The sequence below is a fragment of the Mixophyes fleayi genome, chromosome 11 (assembly GCF_038048845.1).
Source record: "Mixophyes fleayi isolate aMixFle1 chromosome 11, aMixFle1.hap1, whole genome shotgun sequence".
NCBI lineage: Eukaryota > Metazoa > Chordata > Amphibia > Anura > Limnodynastidae > Mixophyes > Mixophyes fleayi.
Window position 1 is genome coordinate 80387925 of NC_134412.1, and position 20364 is coordinate 80408288.

At 40.3% G+C, this 20364-nt stretch overlaps 1 protein-coding gene across 1 annotated transcript in view; it reads right to left on the minus strand.

The window, feature by feature from the left end:
* KAZN (kazrin, periplakin interacting protein) overlaps positions 1-20364 on the minus strand; it is a 368693-nt gene that overhangs the window by 79969 nt on the left and 268360 nt on the right. Inside the window, exon 4 of the mRNA XM_075189642.1 lies at positions 3330-3401. Coding sequence (XP_075045743.1) covers positions 3330-3401 — 72 coding nt within the window. The remainder of the gene's footprint in view (positions 1-3329; positions 3402-20364) is intronic.

Sequence of the window (20364 nt, forward strand, 5' to 3'; positions counted from 1 at the left end):
TGACTGTATATGATGCAATCTCATGAAGATCACTCCAGGGGGTAAATGTATCAAGCTGAGAGTTTTCCGGCGGGTTTGAAAAGTGGAGATGTTGCCAATAGCAACCAATCAGATTCTAGCTGTCATTTTGTAGAATGCATTAAATAAATGATAGCTAGAATCTGATTGGTTTTTCAAACCCGCCGGAAAACTCTCAGCTTGATACATTTACCCCCAAGTCATAAAATACTTGCCTCAGCTATGTGTAGTAAAAGAGTGTACTAAAAAGATAAAATAATTCAAAGTCTGAGCTGCACTGCTATTTATGGGGGATATATATATGTATATAAAGTTCTATGTTCTCAGTAAATTTATAGATAGCTGTCAACCGTGATTACTTGAAAAATGTATTCTGTGGCCACAATTATACATAATTTAACAGGTCCCGTTTGTTCTTTTAGCAAACATTTGTTTTTGGGATATAATCCTCTGTAACATTGGCCGTGGCGCGGATAATCTGACAAGAATTAAAACGGCATCTGCCCGTGAAATGCACCCCGGGAGACAGCTGAACTGACCACACAGATTGTCCAAATTCAAGCTACACAAGCCCAGAGTAATGCAACCCAGCAGTGTGTAAACTTAAATAGTGCTGCAAAAACACTCTATGCAAAAATATATTAAAGGAGATTTAAGAAACAGATGACATGCAGACTTCATATTCATTTAATAATGCAAACAGCAAATTATTATGTGAAACATAACATTTTGTAGCATATCCATATATACTGTTTGTGTTCTGTTTTTGTTTTGGTTTTTTTCCAATTATACAGCTATTTAAATTAACAAACAATTTAGCAGTTGGGGCTGTGAAGAATACACTGCAGCATAGGTTAATGTGTATAGCGAAGGAGTGAGCAGAACAGCGTGAACAGAACTCAGCAGGTGGCGAGAGAGGCGGAGCCTCTGCACAATGGCTCTCTTCAGCCTGATTTACTGCGCTTGGGCACTGGCAGGGGGCTATGCAGTGCAGGGTTTTAGCAGACATCGGAGACGTGTATATATGTGCCTGACAGGCTGAAATGCAATTTAAACCTTTACTATCAAAGTGACAGCAAGGTAATGCTTTCCTCTCCATTGAGCGGGGTTAATGAACGCACATTTAATTCATGAACAGCATTAACTCAGACATTTAAAAGGATGTTAGCCAGTCAGCTTTCTATAGAGAAACAGGCACGGCATTTTAATACAATATGGCATGGCATTCAAAGCCCTACACCCATTAAAATAAGCATGGGGTAAGTGTGATTTAAAGATAAAAAAGGGACATATTTCATATTTAAGCCATATACAAAAACACATGCTTTATATTAAATAAAACAAGGCCATTCACATATCACTGATCCTCTGCTCAACTGTTGTATAGTTTGGTAAGGCCAAGCCACAAATCTAGCATTATTCAAAGCAATTTGCCCAGTAGCCCCTGTTCAGTTGGGACAATGACGACATCACAGCCAAGCAAGATCCCCTTTCTGATTGTTAAAATCATTTTCCACATTTTGATAAACCCCCTTCCTGCAGGCTACTACATATGTTAGTCTAACAAAGAGGGGTCCAAGTTCAGTCCTCAAGGGCTACCAACAGTTCATGTTTTCAGGATTTCTTTAATCATGCACAGGTGAGTTAATCTATTTGGCTGGGTCAGTAATTATCCCACCTGTTTCTACAGACAGAAATCCTGAAAACATGAACTGTTGGTACCTCCCTTGAGGTCTGAACTTGGACACCTCTGGTTTAGCCCTTGGAATCCGCTCATGTTTGTACAATGCAGATGGTCCCTGGTACGGAACTGCGGATGGAGGGGAGGAACCCACACACACTTATTTCATTGCCAGCTGTCTCCTGATTGGATAGTCACAGTACTTGTCCAATCAGGAGCTAGCTGTCATTTTAGTCAGTGTTTTAAGATTCCACCTTTCCCCTAGCAAAAACTCTCAACACAGGGCAAGATGGGGAACAATTGCTTTACAAAAATGTCGGCGTTCCATGGGCGTGGCACTAGCAATGCCCGGAGATTACCTGTGGCAGGCATGTGAGGATTGGCAACACCATTCTAACTTTTATAATTCACAAAACTCTCTAGGTCAGCTTTTATAGTGATTATTACAGGGAGTAGCCTGGCATCTTTCATATGAAAGAAATCACTTATGCTCACGTGTTTGTTGTTCTTTATTAAAAACAAATGCACCTGGTTTCTTTTATGCACTTTGACGGAGGAAAGCAGAAGAGTTTTTAGTCCTTTAACTGATAAGTTACAAACGCTATTCCTGAAAGCATGGGCTCTTGCACTGTATGAATGAAGTATGATTAAGAGTGAAAAACTACCTGTCAAAATAAACCCTAGGCAGACCTTCGCTAATTATTTAAAAAATTCATTGACGATCTGACAGGACATAAACAAAAACAAATAGTTCTGGCTCGGGCCACATCTGCGTTTTGGAAGCAGCATTTTGTGGCGACTTCTCCTGCTAGTTTATGTAGATAACATCTATGGGATCTGTGCACAAGAGCCGTTTCCAAAGCTTTGAGGGCTACATGAAGCATTTTCAACTAACAAATATAAAAAAGGTTCTGGAATCTAACTCTATTGCAATCAATTTTTTTAAAAAACCCCGATTAGACTGTCACACACAAGCGATTAAAGTATCAAAACCGCATTTCCCTAGAAGTTACGGAAAAACTCAAATTCTCCAAACATTTGTGAGCAGCAGAAACATGCTTCTTCTAAACTGCTGGTGTGGCACCATCCTAAAAAGCAGGCAACAGCTGGAGAAGAACATTCAGAAGTATTACTGATATTTTTAGATTTCATTAGGGGTCCACGCATGGAAATTAATATCCAAAGACTCAATGCGTGTTCTTAAAGCCTGGAAAATGTACGTTCAATCTTTGGAGGGGAATTCAATTGGGTGCGTTACCGATAGAACGATAACTTTAACGCGGATTTCTGCTCGCGGCTCCCAAAGCTGCGAGCAAAGATCAGCGTTGAAATTACTGTAATAATGCGCACTATTACCGTAGTAACAGTAATAGCAAATTTTAGGGAGTAGCTCTTCTTTAAGAACTCTTCAACAACATCTAACAGCAATGTAAATATCCGAGTTCTGTTCAAGACGGCAGGACACGAAGTACAGGATACAATGTATATGTCATTTCCCCACTTCAAACAAGCATTGCATTAAATATCCAGGAACAATCATGCAACTGAAACCAAGCATTCCGGTGCCCATGACAACAAGTGTCTATAAATACTGTAAAACCACTTAGTAAGAAAGTGCAGAGCTACTTACAACCATTCGTGTATTTTTCTTGCATTTGTAGCGTACCAGATCTGCTCAGCTTCATTTTGCCATATTCCAGACCTACGGACAAGCAATGGGGACCAATAGGTTTGTTTTAGTAATATTCAACCACTGTGATGAATCTATTTAATACTACAGGGATCAACTACTGTATAACCAATAAAAAAATACACACATACATATGGATAACTAAAACACACTCTAGGAACTTCTAGTTTACTCCTCTTTATATAGTAGTTAAAAGAAGACTAATTAAAAAGCAAAATAAGCTAGCTAAAAGCATTTAATGTACAAACATAATTCATAGAGCCTATGTTTAATATGTAAACTCTACTCCTTTAAAGAACTACTTCACTCAAAATGGACAACTCTCTGCAAGGGAAGCCTTCTCCCCAGGTAGCGGTCTGGTCTAAAATTACCTGCCCTTAAAATCCATCTTTACCCCCCTGCAGAGGTCTACCGTTTATTGGGTGCAGCATTGGCTTCAATAGGTTATACTCAAATGGTTGCTTATCAAAAAGTGGAGGGTGCTCTGAAAGCGGCACCTGACAGGTGTCCCACAGCCAATCAGGTGCTGTCTCTGTACACACCATTTTTTTTTTTATATATTTTTTTTTTTTTTAAGAGGTGGCCCGCTTCCTAAGCGGGAGAAACCCATTCATGAAAACTACAATACAAGAGGACAATATACTTTAAGGGGGGTATTCAATTGTTAGCGTTAAGGGGAAAAAACGAGCGCTCAAAAAATATTACCGTTTATACGGTAATATTGCGCTCGAAAAGCGGTAATACGGTAGTTTACTCGCGGAATTTCAGCTCGCCGCTCAAGGGGCTGCGAGCCCGAAGTTTCGCGAGTAATTACCGTATTAACGCTAAGATTTTTTGAGCGCTCGTTTGAGAGCGTTAACGCTAACAATTGAATACCCCCCTAAGACTCAGTAATACTTTCAGAAAAATAAAATAATTGTGGAACAAAAATAATAAATAATCAGAAAATGGGATAAAGACAACAATAAAATAATGATAAATACAAAACATAAATTAAATACAAAATACATATCCCATGGCTCTACAGAGAGATCACTAAAGTATTTTCTTGGAACGAGTGCAGAACCTGGTTATCATCTGCAGGTGGCAGTGCTGCTTTCCATCATGGAACACTGAGGGGTAAATGTATCAAGGGGTATCAAAAAATGGAGATGTTGCCTATAGTTATCACTTATTTGGTACTTTCCACAAAATGAGTTAGAATCGGATTGGTTGCTATAGGCAACATCCGCACTTTTCAAACCCGCCGGAAACTCGCAGCTTGATACATTTACTTTCAAGAACGACTCTGGTAACAAAAATGGTCGTGGTCCGTAAGTAGAAACATCCACAATCAGGCGGTGCAGTCCCTTCTGTCCAAAGCACCCTTCACATAAGGCATTTATGGACTGTGGATTACTATTGTTACACTACATTGGCACTGAGCTCCTTCCTGTTGTTGGGTATTACACACAAGTGGTTTAGTTTACATGTGACAATAAATGAACACACACACACAAGTAAAACATCATTAACTGAAATGTTATTCCCTCCTCTAGTTCAATATTCCCGCTGGTAGATATAAAAAAAAACATCTGCTAAATTCACATTTCGTCAAGCCCTTTAGATTCATCACCCTCCTTTATTTATATAGCGCCACCAGTGCCGCAGCGCTGTACAGAGAATATTTGTCACTCACATCAGTCCCTTCCCCATTGGAGCTTACAGTCTAAAGTCCCCAACATATAATCACACACAGACTAGGGGCAATTTGATAGCAGCCAATTAACCTACTTGTATGTTTTTGGAGTGTGGGAGGAAACTGGAGCACCCAGAGGAAACCCACGCAAACACGGGGAGAACATACAAACTCCACACAGATAAGACCATGGCCGGGAATTGTACCTCATGACCCCAGCACTGTGAGGCAGAAGTGCTGACCACTGAGCCACCGTGTAACACACTACAAGTTCTGGAATGAAAACAGGACAAAGGATATGGATATGTCCGAGTGTGTTTATTTCCTGTAGTTGAGCAGCCGGCTACGGGACTCTTGATATAACTGGTTCTTAGTTGCAATGCTGCACATTGGGCATTTTACATTTGCACTACTTCCCAATGCTGACCAAAGCTCTTAGAATGACATACTAAAGCAAGTCGGAGACTCCTGAATTTCAGCCACATCACCAGGATGTGAAGTCCCAAGACAGGGAATAAAGACGACTTGGAATGCTTTATTTGGGAAACAGTAATATACTCCGGCAAAAAGATTATTGCTGCCATTTGGTGATATTTTCGGGGCAGTGTGCCAAAATATATTTTAAATTAAAATTTTATACATTTTTAGACATGGTGACCCCAAAAAAGTAGAAAAACCACCAAATTCCCAAACCTGCATATCCGTCTACTACACACGCTGCTCTGTGGTCTGGACCACTATTCCTAAGACTGCTAATTACAATATACTAACAACGGTACGGAGGCTTCTACAATGTCATACTGGTAAATAGTCTTACAAGGTTGTCAACGTAGGATTAACCTAATCCATATAACATTCAGTGTCCGAGTCATAAAGAAAACAAAAAAGATCAATAAAAATGAACAATAAATAATTGCATTATTATGGTATTATAGCTGAAATACTAATTTAGCATACACTGATGCCGATGATAATTTAGCATAATCCCAGTAAATAATGCACTCGTAATAGCTGCCAATTTTGTCACTGTGATCCGGTGTATTCTTTAAAAAAATGGATTAAACATCATCTTCAAAAAAAACCTTGGGCTGAGCAATTTATTACACACAGAATTAAAGAGATTAATTATATTGCAGGTTATTTAGAAATGATAAATTGCTCTGCACAAAAAACAGGTAATGCCGGTCAGACGGAGACAATGAGAATCGAATGAAATAATCAAACTTGTATTCCTGCTACAGAGAAACAACCAGAAGTAATAGATACGAATATAATTAAAAGCCAAACTGAAGTAGAAAAATAAAAATTGCAAATCCCACTTGCAGGATGATGCGACACAGAAATACCACATTAGGAATGCTCTTCATCCAAGTAGCTTGATTCCTAGCTAAACACAGAAGGATGTTATGGCAGGACAGATCCTGTTCTCAGAGGGACTGGTGCACGTGAAAAAGATACTACAACATACTATAATAAACAACAACCAGAATTTTGCTTTGATTTTCTGAAATGCACCAGAAAACAGCTGGAAAATGCCTGGTTGCTATGGGTTACACTACCTTTTCCTCCATGGACAATTTTTCATAAAACGTACCCCCCCAGCATTCGGAGGTTATGAACTATTGCTATGTTTGTATCTTTATTTAAAGAAAAGGCCAGGGTAAGCCAATGCCAAAGTGTCACCTTGAGGAACAGAAGCTGCAGGGAGCAAAGATTGATCTCCTCATGTCCAAAATCCAAGACTGCAAGAGGTTCCAAGTGCTCAAAGCGTTCAGTAGCTGTTCTCATGTTTGTCAAATCTGTGATGCAAGCTTTGATTTCTCTTTGACTTGGAAGGAATATTTCCAGTGGCGCACGCAGGGGGGGGGGGGGTTTCTGAGTCTCCAGAAACCCCCCCTGCGCTAACTAAGTGGCCGCTATAGCTTCACTGTCCTATACAGCAGCCGCGGCGCTGTCAAAGAAGCGTCTGCGGCGGTGCTGGGGTGTTTTTTTTTGGGGGGTCGGGAGGGGGGGGGGGGGGGGGGGAAAGCATCCCGATAATCCTCCGTTCCATGTGTGCGATCAATAATTAACCACATTTCCACAGAGCTATCAGGACAGGACTTTCCAGAGTCTGATGGATGGCATCCTGAGATTCCAGCAAGTTTTGTCTAAACTGTAAAACGATGTCATAGGCTAAAGCTTGAGCATTAAATAATGGCTCACACTTCCAGAGAAACACTCACCTCTGACTTCCCCCTACACACTATACTGAAGCAAACAGATGCAGGATCTAATGAGCATCTACAAGCCAAAGAGGGACACAGAGGAGCTGATGCTAAACCAGAAGATTCAGTTTTATAGCACGAACGTTCTCATCTCCTCCCAGTGTCGCCATCTTGTTAAATATGGAGTCGGTTACGTCTTGCGTTCAGTTCTCTCGGTTTCATATGGAAGCTCGCAATGCCACATGTCTACAGCTCTTCAATGAATTCTTCTTTCTTCTTTCTGAATTCAGAGTACGAGAATAAATTACACACTAACCAACACGTCAACTTCTGCGCATGCCTGCAAGATAACACTACTGGGACGCACACGATAAAGCGGCTTTTGGAAGCGGGTGCACTCAAGACGAACAAGAGACAGAATACATCTTCCAAACTGACACACGGAGCTAGATTTACTAAGCTGCGGGTTTGAAAAAGTGGGGATGTTGCCTATAGCAACCAATCAGATTCTAGCTGTCTTTTTGTAGAAGGTACTAAATAAATGATAACTAGAACCTGATTGGTTGCTATAGGCAGCATCCCCACTTTTTCAAACCCGCAGCTTAGTAAATTTAGCCCACAGAGTCCCAAACTGGGACAGATGCCATCTTCAGGGATCACAACCTCTAACAGATACAGTGTTTAAAGGTCAAATAATTCACAAGAACATAATGAGACTGTTGGTTAAGATATTGGGCCCCATGATAATTAGGCCTTCAGTCAGAAGTTTTAAAAAGATTACGGGATGGGACGGGACTTAGTAAACAGAGCGATATAATTAAAAAAAACAAAAACCAAAACAAACAAAAACAAACACAACAACATCATAAAATAAAACAAACAAAAAAACGGCAGTGACAAAGTAGGGACTGACCCTATAGTAACTGAGCGAGAAGGCAAATAATAGTAACATTTATAGGATCTATAAAATGAGGGAAAAAAAAAAGCAACTACAGAGCCTGTCGCAGAAAAAACATAGGGTGTCCATAAATAAGTATATGCGTAAATATTTGATTGCGTTTAACTTATATATACTTACATTTATAGACACACTGCATTCTGGGAGTTTAGAGCTATAAAAGCCGCTCTCAGGCAGTAGCAGCCTTTCAGGTGCTGGGTCTCTATGCAGAATAACCTAGTTATAGGACCATACTAACACATACATTGTACAATGTGATGGTTGTTCTTGTAAATATACTTTTGTGTTGCAAAGTCTTCGGAAAGAGAATAGAGCTACTTTGAAAATCCAACAGCCTACATCTACATCTGAATACTCTCGTAGGTGGTGGCAGCGCTGGGATTCAAACCCACGTCCCCAAAGACTCTAGTCAGAACCCTAAAAGCAAAATCACATGACTAACCAGTGAAACCTCTTATGGTAACAGACGAAATGTTTCTAAGCTTGTAGTGTTCCCTACTTTTCAGCTTGTGACCAGAGCCAGTCAGTGGTTATTGCAGATGCTTTCCATTCGAACAATGTCATACCGTGTTCTAAAAATTTAAACTCAATCCAGACCCATTTCTCATGTACTGGTTTGTTATCACAATAGATTATACTGGTAAAAGCTCACGGCATGTAAAGCCCACCACTAAGGCACTTGTAAAGTGCACATTAGTTTTTCCTGGCACGTATGTGTGAAAGCCACATAAAAACAAACTATGACTTACACACATCTAATAAACAAGCATTTAAACACTTTCCTTTGGCTTTTAAACCCTTTACTGATTAACATATGCTTCTGAAAAATGGCACATGCACCAATGTTTGATACCAAGGGGTAGATTTATCAAGCGGCGGTTACATAAAACCACTTGTTCTCGGCGGTTTGCCGTATTTTTATTTAAAATACCAATTTTTTTTTAGAGACGAAACTCAATGGGCATATAATATATATATATATATATATATATATATATATATATATATATATATATATATATATATATATATATAGGCAATGGGAGTGGTTTTCCACAGGCCTCTAATAGTGGAATTAGCTATGGTGCGAACTGTCTGCAGACCAAGTTATATACAGGTATAGCACTGGGCTTAAGTTCAGTAATGTACAGGTCAGACACATGTTGTAAAGTAAATGTAAAAAGTAATTTACTTGCATGGTTTATCGTGTCTGTATCCACAGAGCTGATAAGAGTGGCTGTGCTGATTAGGCGTTACAGAACACCTGAGGAGCCATCCTTTAAAGACAAGGTGGGAGTGTCACCTGTCAGTCATCCAAGCCTGTGGGAGGAGACATCTGTATTTAACCTGGAGTTGTGCTCTTGTCAAAGGTGACTGACGCTGAACTAGTTGGCCAGTCAGTAGTGAGCTGGGCTATGTCTAGTTAGTGTTTAGGGTCACCAGGAGGTGCAAATAAAGGTATTGCTTGCTGGTGTCATCCTGACAGCATTGTGATGCCAACAATAAATATGCTCCTAGGAAATAACGCCGGAGCAGCTGAAACAGCAGCAATAAAACAGATGGTAGAAGGGAGGGCCATGACGTCTCATATTTGATTAATGACCTGTGAAGAGTTCCACCTCAACGCCTGGGTAGCGTTGAAATGAACGGTTTCCGAGCAGGCCAGTAATCGTGATTTTGCCAATGTAGTCACAACGTAAAGTCGTTATTGACGTCCATCCCACCACCTATTCCCACATCAATCTCACAGCCAAACACCTAAGAGTTCCGCAACAACCAGCACACCCCACGTACATCACCCTCCACTGCCTCCGCCATGGCAAGAGTCTGGGTGGTCTCCGTGGTTGTTAATTTTGTTTGTTAATTGTTAAACAAGAACACAAATCATTTATTGGAAAAAAAGAGTTTTGTTTTTTAAATCTTCTGTTAAAAAACAAACAAAAAAATGGTTTCTAAAAGACAGTTTTCAAAAGTTTTTGTATATCAACACGATTAACAAAAACAATGTCTACAAATGAATTTTTATATATACACACACATATATATATATATATATACATATATATATATATATATATACATATATATATACACATATATATATATATATACATACATATATATATATATACATACATATATACATATATATACATACATATATACATACACATATACATACATATATACATACACATATACATACACATACATATTAACATATATACACACAGTTTGCACAGTTATTAAGGCCGCATGATGCCTTCAGAGCCATCATTGGGGTAGAGGCATTATAAAACAAAACCCAACCAGGCTGGCCAATTCATTACACGATATGCGGAGGGCACATTCCGCTAAACACCAGTATGGCTCAGCTTGTAATGGAAGCCGTTACTAGGTCTAGTTCTCTTTTAGGATATGAATTCATTGTATTTTTTGTCAAACAGACTGACAGAAAACATTTCCCCGTGTCTGTGAGTTTTCTAAGAGTGGCTTTGCATATTGAACTTCCTCTCCATTATTTTGCAAACCCACTAGTGAGTTTTTAAAAGACTTTCATATCACCTGAACTGCTACAGGATCCTACGTTTCGATGTGACTCATCATGCAAAGCAACAAGGCAGCATCATTTGTAAAAAGTCCATCACTGGTTGCTCTTTATATATTCTCCACAGGCTCTGACATTACTTTGCTTTTCAGATACTAATAGGTGACTTATGTACATAGCCATCTTCCCAAGTGTAAAAGTATAGCAAAAATAAAAAAAAATAAACTTTCACCAGCCGCCAGCTGTCTAAAACGAAACGAATAAAAACAAAACAGATAAAAATGTTTATAAAATATGTAACATTTCTATATCCAAAAAAACAAAAACAAATTTGCTTTATTTTTTATATACAAAGAAACATTGAATATTCCCATGCACAACACAGAGCTGTACACTGTATACTTGCACTGCAAAGGTATAAAGCATGAGAAATATTTGTTAGCGCAATTTCCCACTCAACGATAATCAGACTTAAGTTACATTTTGCACCTAAATGTTATTAAATGTTATTAAGCTTCCTAGCACATTATACAGCAGCCAACCTGATAATAGAAGATTTTTTTTTTCTTTTGGACTTCTAATCTTTTCCTCTGCTGGGGTTTATTATTAAAAAAAAAAAAAAAAAGTTATTACATAAGTAGAATCTGGTTACAGGTGATAATAGTATTAATAAAATACCTTCTAATCAGCAACTACCTCGTCAAAAATGATAGTAACCAACTATTCAATGAGGATGACGTAGTCCCTTGCGGAGGTGCCAAGATACCAATGGGTGAAGCCAGTATCTCTCCTCTTATCTTGCAAAGAGGTGGAAGAAATAAAACAAATAAATGCTATACACCCTCAACAATTTCTGCACACTTCACCGACAAACCACAACACAGTATTTTAGAGGATGTATTAATAGGACTTATTTCACAGTATGCACTTTTGCACACACACTAAAGCTCTATGTACACAATGCTGCAGTGAAGCTTTGAGACCTGTTAACGAACTAGCACTGAATGCATTGTGAAGGTGCATTGAATGGAGTAGCTGTCATGCTTTATCTAGCATGTATCTTGCTTTGCTTTTCCAATGCCTTTATGTATAACAAACCCTTAAAGCGTACCAGCCATGCAGGCTTGAAAAATTTAAAATATTAAAGCCTACGAGCAACATACTTAGTTAACATCGACCATTCCGCTACAAAATTGTACCCTTCCTTTACTTCCTGCAATTTTGCCGCAGCAAAATGCAAATTAGCTGTTGGTGTGGGCTGTTCTGTGGGCTGTGGGAATCTGAGTGGATCACTTTGCACAGCCAGGAGTCTGTGTGTAAACTGGAAATTCAGGGTACAAAATATCGAATTGCCACTGCTAAGTGGCCGGCCAGTTATGTTCACTTGCAAGGCTCCCTCAAGCATCTGGACAAAAAAATAAGTAGATATTGCCGGAAAAACACACACAGCATTGATCATTAAGAGAGCAGCTGTACTGTTCTTAAAGACAATAATTAAAAGTGCCTCCAGAGATGTGCCTGGCCTACCCCCCCTTAGAACCTTCTTCAATGTAGAAAATTAGTAAGTGTTAAACCAGTGATGGGCAACAGGCGGCCCTCTGAGCCTTCACCTGAGGCCCCCAGATCCTTCTAATTCACCGTCAGAGGTTTGTTATTGCTTGTAACATTTATTAAAATACCTGGTGATATGTTATTGCAGATTGGTGTCTCTTCTTGGGATAAAATATATGGTTTTAACTTATTACTGAGATTATGAGTAACGTGCAGCCCTTTTGAAGGTTCAAGGGCTTTTAGAGAGTAAAAGGGTCTATTGCAGTGTGGAACTATTATTGGCGTAGCAGGTCCGGTGCACCTGGGCCCCTGGAGATAATGGGGCCCGCTGCATGGCAGATGCAGAGGATTGGGGGCCCTGGTTCTCTCCTCCCTGCACCGGGACCCACAAGTCGCTAGTTCCGCCTCTGGTTTATTGGGAAACAACAATGTAAACCTAAACAAATAACATTTTTACATTGTTTCTTTGGACATCCATTAAAAGTGGACGACATACTTTTGGCAACTCTCTATTAAACCATGCAGCAAATACAAGGGGGTGTCCATCAACCAAGATCACATCTGCTCCAGACCAGAAGCTAATCATGATCTATGGGAGAGGAATTGCTGGATTCCCTCTGAAAGACGAAAATACAATTACCCTATGGCTGATCCCCACACCAGAGGGGATTGTCCCCCTTTTTGCTAACCGGGTGGTAGGCTGCCCAAAAGCAGATTACTCCTTTAAAATGTTGAACTACTGTTTACTTATCAAACTTACCGTTTTACATGACTTCTTAAAGCTGCATTTAGCGGGCGACTATTTGCTTTTTGACGGTAACCAGAATAGTGGCGACAGACTGCTCCACTACCTAAGAGCCACATATCCTGTAGTTGACATAGCATTCAAATGTAATACACAACCTAAGTACCAAGTATATTCTGCACCGATTTGTTACACACAAAAAAAATTTTTTAAGACTTGTACCCAATTCTTAAATATCATTAAACTGGGAGAGGTGGGTGCACAATTATGGGGGGGGGGAGAATTGGGTTTCCTGTGGCCTAAAAGCCTCCTTTAACATTATTTCACTCTAGACCAAACTTGGCTGCCAACCTATACCCCAGAAGGCCATGCCAGGCCAACCACACATGACCAGAGAGGATGTGTCTGGGTAAGTAGGCAGAAAGGGGTAGTGAGAGGAGTCTGAGGGATGACGACTGGGGAGGAGGTACAGGGGTATTCAGTGGTCCGAAGAAGATGGCTAGGGAACTATATAATCCTGGAGCCCATCCTTCTAGATATTCTGGGTTTGACCCTGGGAGCGGAGGCTATGTATGTACAGTAATTATACGTCACCTACACACCAGTGGAGGAAGACTTGTTTTTGGGCTGAACCAATAATCAGCCTATCGATAACACAACAAAGAAAAACCATAATAAAAATTCCCTGATTATTATACACACACGGTTGGCATGGGCATGCTGGTACTTCTAGTTCCACAATTTGCCCACTTCCGCTATACACTGTAGGCGCCAGTATTCTATCGATTGCTATGTTTACAGCACATGTGACTCTTCAGGCTGAAACAAAGCACCGAGCACCAGGCCAAACAAATTTCCCAAATTTCACCCATGGCTGCCTTGCCCCTTATACCACACATCCCCCCCAAAAAAATAATCTAATTTAATAACAATGTTTCGGGTCTGAATCTGATTACATCAGTTACCTTCCATAAAATTCACACCAAGCATTAAGAGATACTTTTGGCACATAATAACAGCCCTTTACACGCAGGTAATAAACGCCTTCGGGAGATTAAACAAGGCTTCTGTGTACACTTTGAAGATCTGTTTGCGAAAAGGCCATGCAAGCAACACACATCTTATATACAGAGGGGGATTAAAATCAATGAAGCCAGCCAAGTTCAAACGCCAGATTATTCAGCAGATTTTTAGAGGTAACATGGAATTCAGTGTCAGCCAAATATACTGTAACAAATAGCAAAGAAACCTCCCAAACCGTGTAATTTATATTGGAATACACATTTGTGGAAAGGATTGTTATAGTGGGAGATGTGGTTTATGTAAACTGCATTTGTGGTCTACAAACAGTGGAGGTATTCGTTTTGCAGGCTGAGCCAAGAAAATAACAAATAGAATACTGTAATACAAATATCAGTGTGAATATTTGTATTACAGCCTATTGTGTTGATCAGAGATGGACGCAACATTACATGAGAAACTGAAACAAGGGTTTGATTGTCATAGGGTGCAATCATGGAACACAAAAAACAACAACAATTTATATGTTTGTTTTTTTAAAAAAATACTGGTTGTCTCTGAGAAAGGTAACCAGTATAAAAATGTTTTAGATCAAGTCAACGGGTCACGGATGTGGAGGGCTCCTCTGTGTGAGCCTCCCACGGACAGTTGGCAGAGTGTGGGCTGAACCAATGCTCACCCCGCTAGGAACTAGACACGGACTGCTAACGCTGGGCTGCATGCTCCCTCAGCCCACACAATGACTGCCATTCGCTGTGTGTAGGCGACGGTTACTGAACCAGCACATTTTTTTTAAAAGGATGACAAATTATTGTGAGCAGCACGGTGGCTCAGTGGTTAGCACTTCTGCCTTACAGCACTGGGGTCATGAGTTCATTTCCTATCCATGGCCTTATCTGTGAGGAGTTTGTATGCTCTCCTTGTGTTTGCGTGGGTTTCCTCCCACACTCCAAAAACATACTGGTAGGTTAATGGGCTGCTAACGAATTGACCTTAGTCTGTGTGTCTATATTAGGGAATTTAGACTGTAAGCTCCAATGGGGCAGGGACTGATGTGAGAGAGTTCTCTGTACAGCGCTGCGGAATTAGTGGTGCTATATAAAATAATAATAATATTATTATGATTAATAATAATAATAATAATAATAATAATAATAATAATAATAAGGCAACAAGACCAGATCTCTAGTTAAATGGACTGCCAACTCACAACCAGAAGAATATTCTGAAGCATGCACACAGGAAGAGCATTCCCTGGAGTCACGTTACTTCCAACCCATGGAAGGATGAAACACACACACACACACACGTTTCCACAAGCAGATTGTAACCTTGCATAACCCCCGAAAATCACCTGTTCTCCAGCCAGTAGTATATCACCAATGACAAGGCCCTTGCAACACAGTAAGCTGACAGGGTGCCCATCATTAAAGATCCTTCAAAGTTTTTACTTTGTTTGGAGGGACACTGTGACGGAGGAGTCGAGCAACGTAAAAATTACACTGGGTGTCGCTAGATAGTAGAAATATAGAAATATCTCCAGGCCAAACAATAAGAGAATTCATCCTGCAATTAGTGCCCACACCTCTCCACTACCACCCATACTACATGTTACATAGATGGGTCCTCTAACATTTGCCAGTCATATTTCATGATAGCCCCCTAATTGCCCCCCACATGGTAATGACATCCCACCCAGCCACTTACATATAAATCAGGTCCTCCCAGCACCTCCATAACGAGCATAGGCAAACCGAGGGGGGGGGGCTTCATAGTGCCTGGAAACCCCCATCCAAGCCTGGGACACTGTATAATTGAGGTGGCTGGACCCTGCCCCAGCTTCACACAGCTCTGCTCGAAAAGAGAGAGCTGCTAGTAGTGCACGCAGCATTGCCCATGTATATTATGGGGTTAAGGAGAGTTGCCAAGCACTGTCTAAAATTATAGCCACGCCCCCATGCATGCTGGTCACGGCCACTGGCAGCATGATGTGGAAACCCCCCCTCTGCATTTGCCCCTGACGAGGTACGTTCTCCAGGACCACTTGTCTGCAGTCTACGGATCCAAGTGTCCATAAGAGACTGAGTAACCACTCATAGCTACATGACCCCACATTCTACTATAAGTGATCAGCCCTAGGCTCTGAACCACTCTGGAATCTGAAGACAGGATTACAAACGCTTGAACAGGCTGCGTACGGCTTCTTGGGCCAGATTGTAGAAAAGAAAAAAAAAATGACCACATTTTTTTCAGATTCTGGACTAAACAAAACACATGAGAAAAATTATCCGACACGTCGAACAGGTTCGACCATGTGAAGGGCTGGTTCGACCACCAAGCACCTCCGAACGCAAATTACATCTCAACGACAAACTTTGAACACCGTTTACCTTGCAGTTTAATTTAAAAACTTCAGAATCATTTTTCATGGTTTCATGGTTTAAAATATTTTGATTAAATAATGTTTAGGAAATTAGGAACCACAAACCCAACTGTACAAAGAGACTGTACCACAATCCTATTCGTGGCTGTCGAACAGATGCAATTCGAATTCAGAACCAGTTTGACTGCAGCTCCCACATTTCTCCTTTAACAGAACTATGCAGCAAATGACGGCAGACGGTTGTTTATCGGAGATAAGAGGCATTTCCTAACATTTCTGGACAGCTGTTTAGTATATTTCCTGCCCTTTTAATATATTTCTTCCAATTCTAACTTGTTCCAACACAGAGCAATTAGGCTTAGCAATAAATTACATGGTTGAAAAGGGCGTCCCTGTAAACAAATGTTATTTACAATGCATGAAAAAAAATAGATTTGTCTTACTATGGAGAGATGATGTTCCAGATACCGCGCACAGCAAAAAGTATTTTGTTACTTGTTTCTGTCAAATCAAAATCACCAGATTACATTTACTACAATTTCACCCTCTCTCGATATTTTCCAGTAGCTATTTTAATAAAGCTTGCAGCAAGGTGGGATAAAATAATAATTTGAATAAAAGGGATACCAATAGGAAGATATATGAAACACACCATATAAAAACAAAACCAATTCATTAAAAAAAAAAAAAAAAAAAAAAGTTTATTTATTGTGATCATTTATACAAAACCAGATAACAGAACGATGGTAAAAAGATACAAATAGCAGTTATTTTCTTATAAGACAAATATCTGGTTGTGTGTTTAAAGTCTATATGTGTATTATTATGATTATGTCTTTGTTTATAATATGTAGTTATAGGTTTTTTTTTATTACTGCTTCTGTTAAAGACCGATTAGATATTTCCACCCCTACTTTCAATGATCTCATGAACGTCACCGGGGGGCAAACTGAAACGGAGGGGCTGATTGTATCATGCAGAAATGAATGATCATATTTCTGATGTTTGAAGTTTCTTGTGCTCTGAATCTGTTGTTTCACACAAGAAAGCTTATTTAATAACGGTGCATATAACGCAAAGCATCTGACCAATGTGTCTGGTTTCTATGCGTAATGGCGCAATTGCGCGCAACACACTTGTTGTGAACCAAGCTTGAGAATCCTGTCTGCAATACCTTTAAAAAAATGTGCCGATTCATTATTTAAAGGTAGTGTAAGATGCCTTCCCACACGAGCACTCAGCCCTCTATTTACTGCCGATTCACAGTGTCATCAGCTGTGTTCTGTGACACTGTACTCCCGACGGAATACACAAGATGCGAGTAACGTCGATCGATGCTTTCCAGGGGAGTGTGAGTACTCTATTCACGAGGGGACATTTAAAGCGGATGCAGCGCTTTGGTCTGCAGAGTGTATTTATTCCTGTGTAGTTCCAATTTCGTCCCTGTACTGCTCCAATTTAAACCAGCAAGGTCTAACAATATAGAGGAGTAGATCTGGCATCTGTAAATAAGACGGTGTAAACAAGTCCGGAGAACAATCTAAGGAAACCTACAATTTTCACAGTTGTTTGCAAACTACATCGCAGATTGTCCTATCACACTCTCTATTTACATAGAAGACAGGTTGGTACGAATCTAGATGACGAACCAACAATTCTCTTCTTCTACAAAAAACCCCCCAAAAAAACCTGAAGGTTAAATATCTCAATGCCGAATTGTAAAAACACTATTTTGTGCCACACAAAAAAAACCCAAAACAAAGCAAACAAAAAGCTAAAACACAAAGCTGGGATACGTAGAAGATCTCTAAGGCTACTAACGGATGCTTGATAGTTGCTGCTATTGTTTGGGGTACAGGCCGTGATCAGGGCAGGTCAACGCGGTGTCCGATTCTGTCCTCAAAACGCTGGGTGGCATGTTACGCCTGTGTGCCGTTTGGTAGATATGGCCTCCCACGTAACGGGACCTACAGTGTACAGCGCTACTATGGCCTAGCCACAACGACACAACTACTATGTGATGTCAGGAGGATTCAAAACTCTTCAGTGACAACTGCTAAGCGCTCCATGTATATCGTTTGCAACCCCTAGACTAAAAATGTAAGCGGATACAAAAACAATTTGTATGTAATGACTAACTGAGAACAAGCTGTCTTGGAAATAGTTGCATATTAGGAATAACGCCAGTAATTATTTTAGGTAAAAACAACCTACTCTTTAGACTTGGTGTTGCAGACCCTAAACAGTGCCCATCCCCTACACCAGAGGTGCCTCAAACTCAGACCTCAACAGCTACCAACAGCTCATGTTTTCAGGATGTCTTTACTCAAGCACAGGTGAGTTAATCTATTTGGATGGGTCAGTAATTATCCCACCTATTCCTACTGACAGAAATCCTGAAAACATGACCTGTTGGTAGCTCTTGAGGACTGAGTTTGAGGACTTCTGACCTACATATTGTGGAGGCAGACATACTGTAGCTCAATGTTGGCTAACCTGTGACACTCCAGGTGTTGTGAAACTACTAGTCCCAGCATACCCTTCCAGCAATAAGCTGCTATATATTGGCAAAGCATGCTGGGACTTGTAGTTTCACAACACCTGGAGTGTCACAGGTTAGCCAACACTGTTGTAGCCTGTACCAATATTTATGAACATGTCTGCTCCCATTCGTTCCACAAAATGGCTGCCTCCGCTACGTGTAAGTGACAGACACACTTTAACACCCCTTTACAAAGGACATATTGTCCATTTATAGTCAGGAAGGCACAGCAAGTACTTGACATTGGTTTCTAGGTCAATGTTTATCCCCAAATGGAAAGACCCTTCACACCAAGCCGGGAACGTTATAAATTTACCTTTCAAACACGGGCAGCTGACTACATCTGGTTATCTCCTGGGTTGGAGACACCAGTAAAGACGGGTACTTTATAAACTATCATAAAGCTTCTATATAAAGCACTTTAGACGTACAACCTACAACCCGGATTTTCTGTACTTCCTGGAATAATGTGAAATACGTGAAGCTGGAATGATGGTTCTAAAAAGATTGCATTAATTCAAACATCCCTCGTGTTTGACCTGAACATAAACACAAAAGGATAGCCACTTAACTTGGGCAATGTCATTTTAAGGAATTCGATGGACAAAAAAAAATTAAGAGAGATAAGTACATGTAATCACCACTTCTAGTACGTTCCAGAAGGGACCAGCGTAATTATACAGAAGATTGGAGACAGCTGCAGTGACAGGATGGAAATGGTAGATGATACACGCATAAAATCAGACAAAACCTGTAAATTAGAAGAGAAGGTAATTTAGCCAAGATTAACATTACACGGGCACATGCCTCCCCATACAGAGCAGTCATTATACTGCGCCAATGTACTCCGCAGCGCACCAAAGGAGGGCGCGCGGAAGGAATTCACGTAGAATTCACACAACCTCGACTTCTCCAAAGATCGCTCGCAATGAAACTAGATGGAAACATCGACTCTAGGAAATTTGGGTTGTTTTCCCAAAAACAAATGCTGCATTTTGGAGGCTGCCCTAAATAACAGATGGTAGCTGTCAAGATAAATACACATTACCAGGAGTCTGTACAGCTTTCCTTATTGTACCAATGCTGTTTAATGTGTGAAAGTCTGTAGTTACTGAAAGGGAAATGGCTTAGAAGAACAGGCTTGCAGCGGAATAGGAAACCATTTAAGAACAGGACGGAGAACGCTTTCTTCAAATTAACGCAGGTCGTTTCACAAGATGCAACACGACCGAGACGTATCAGAAAAATCCTCCTAAAGCGTCAATGCTCTTACAGAGCAACAATAAGGTTTATACAAACTATTCAGCAGCAGCCACCATCATTGTGTATTGTTGCAAATTCAT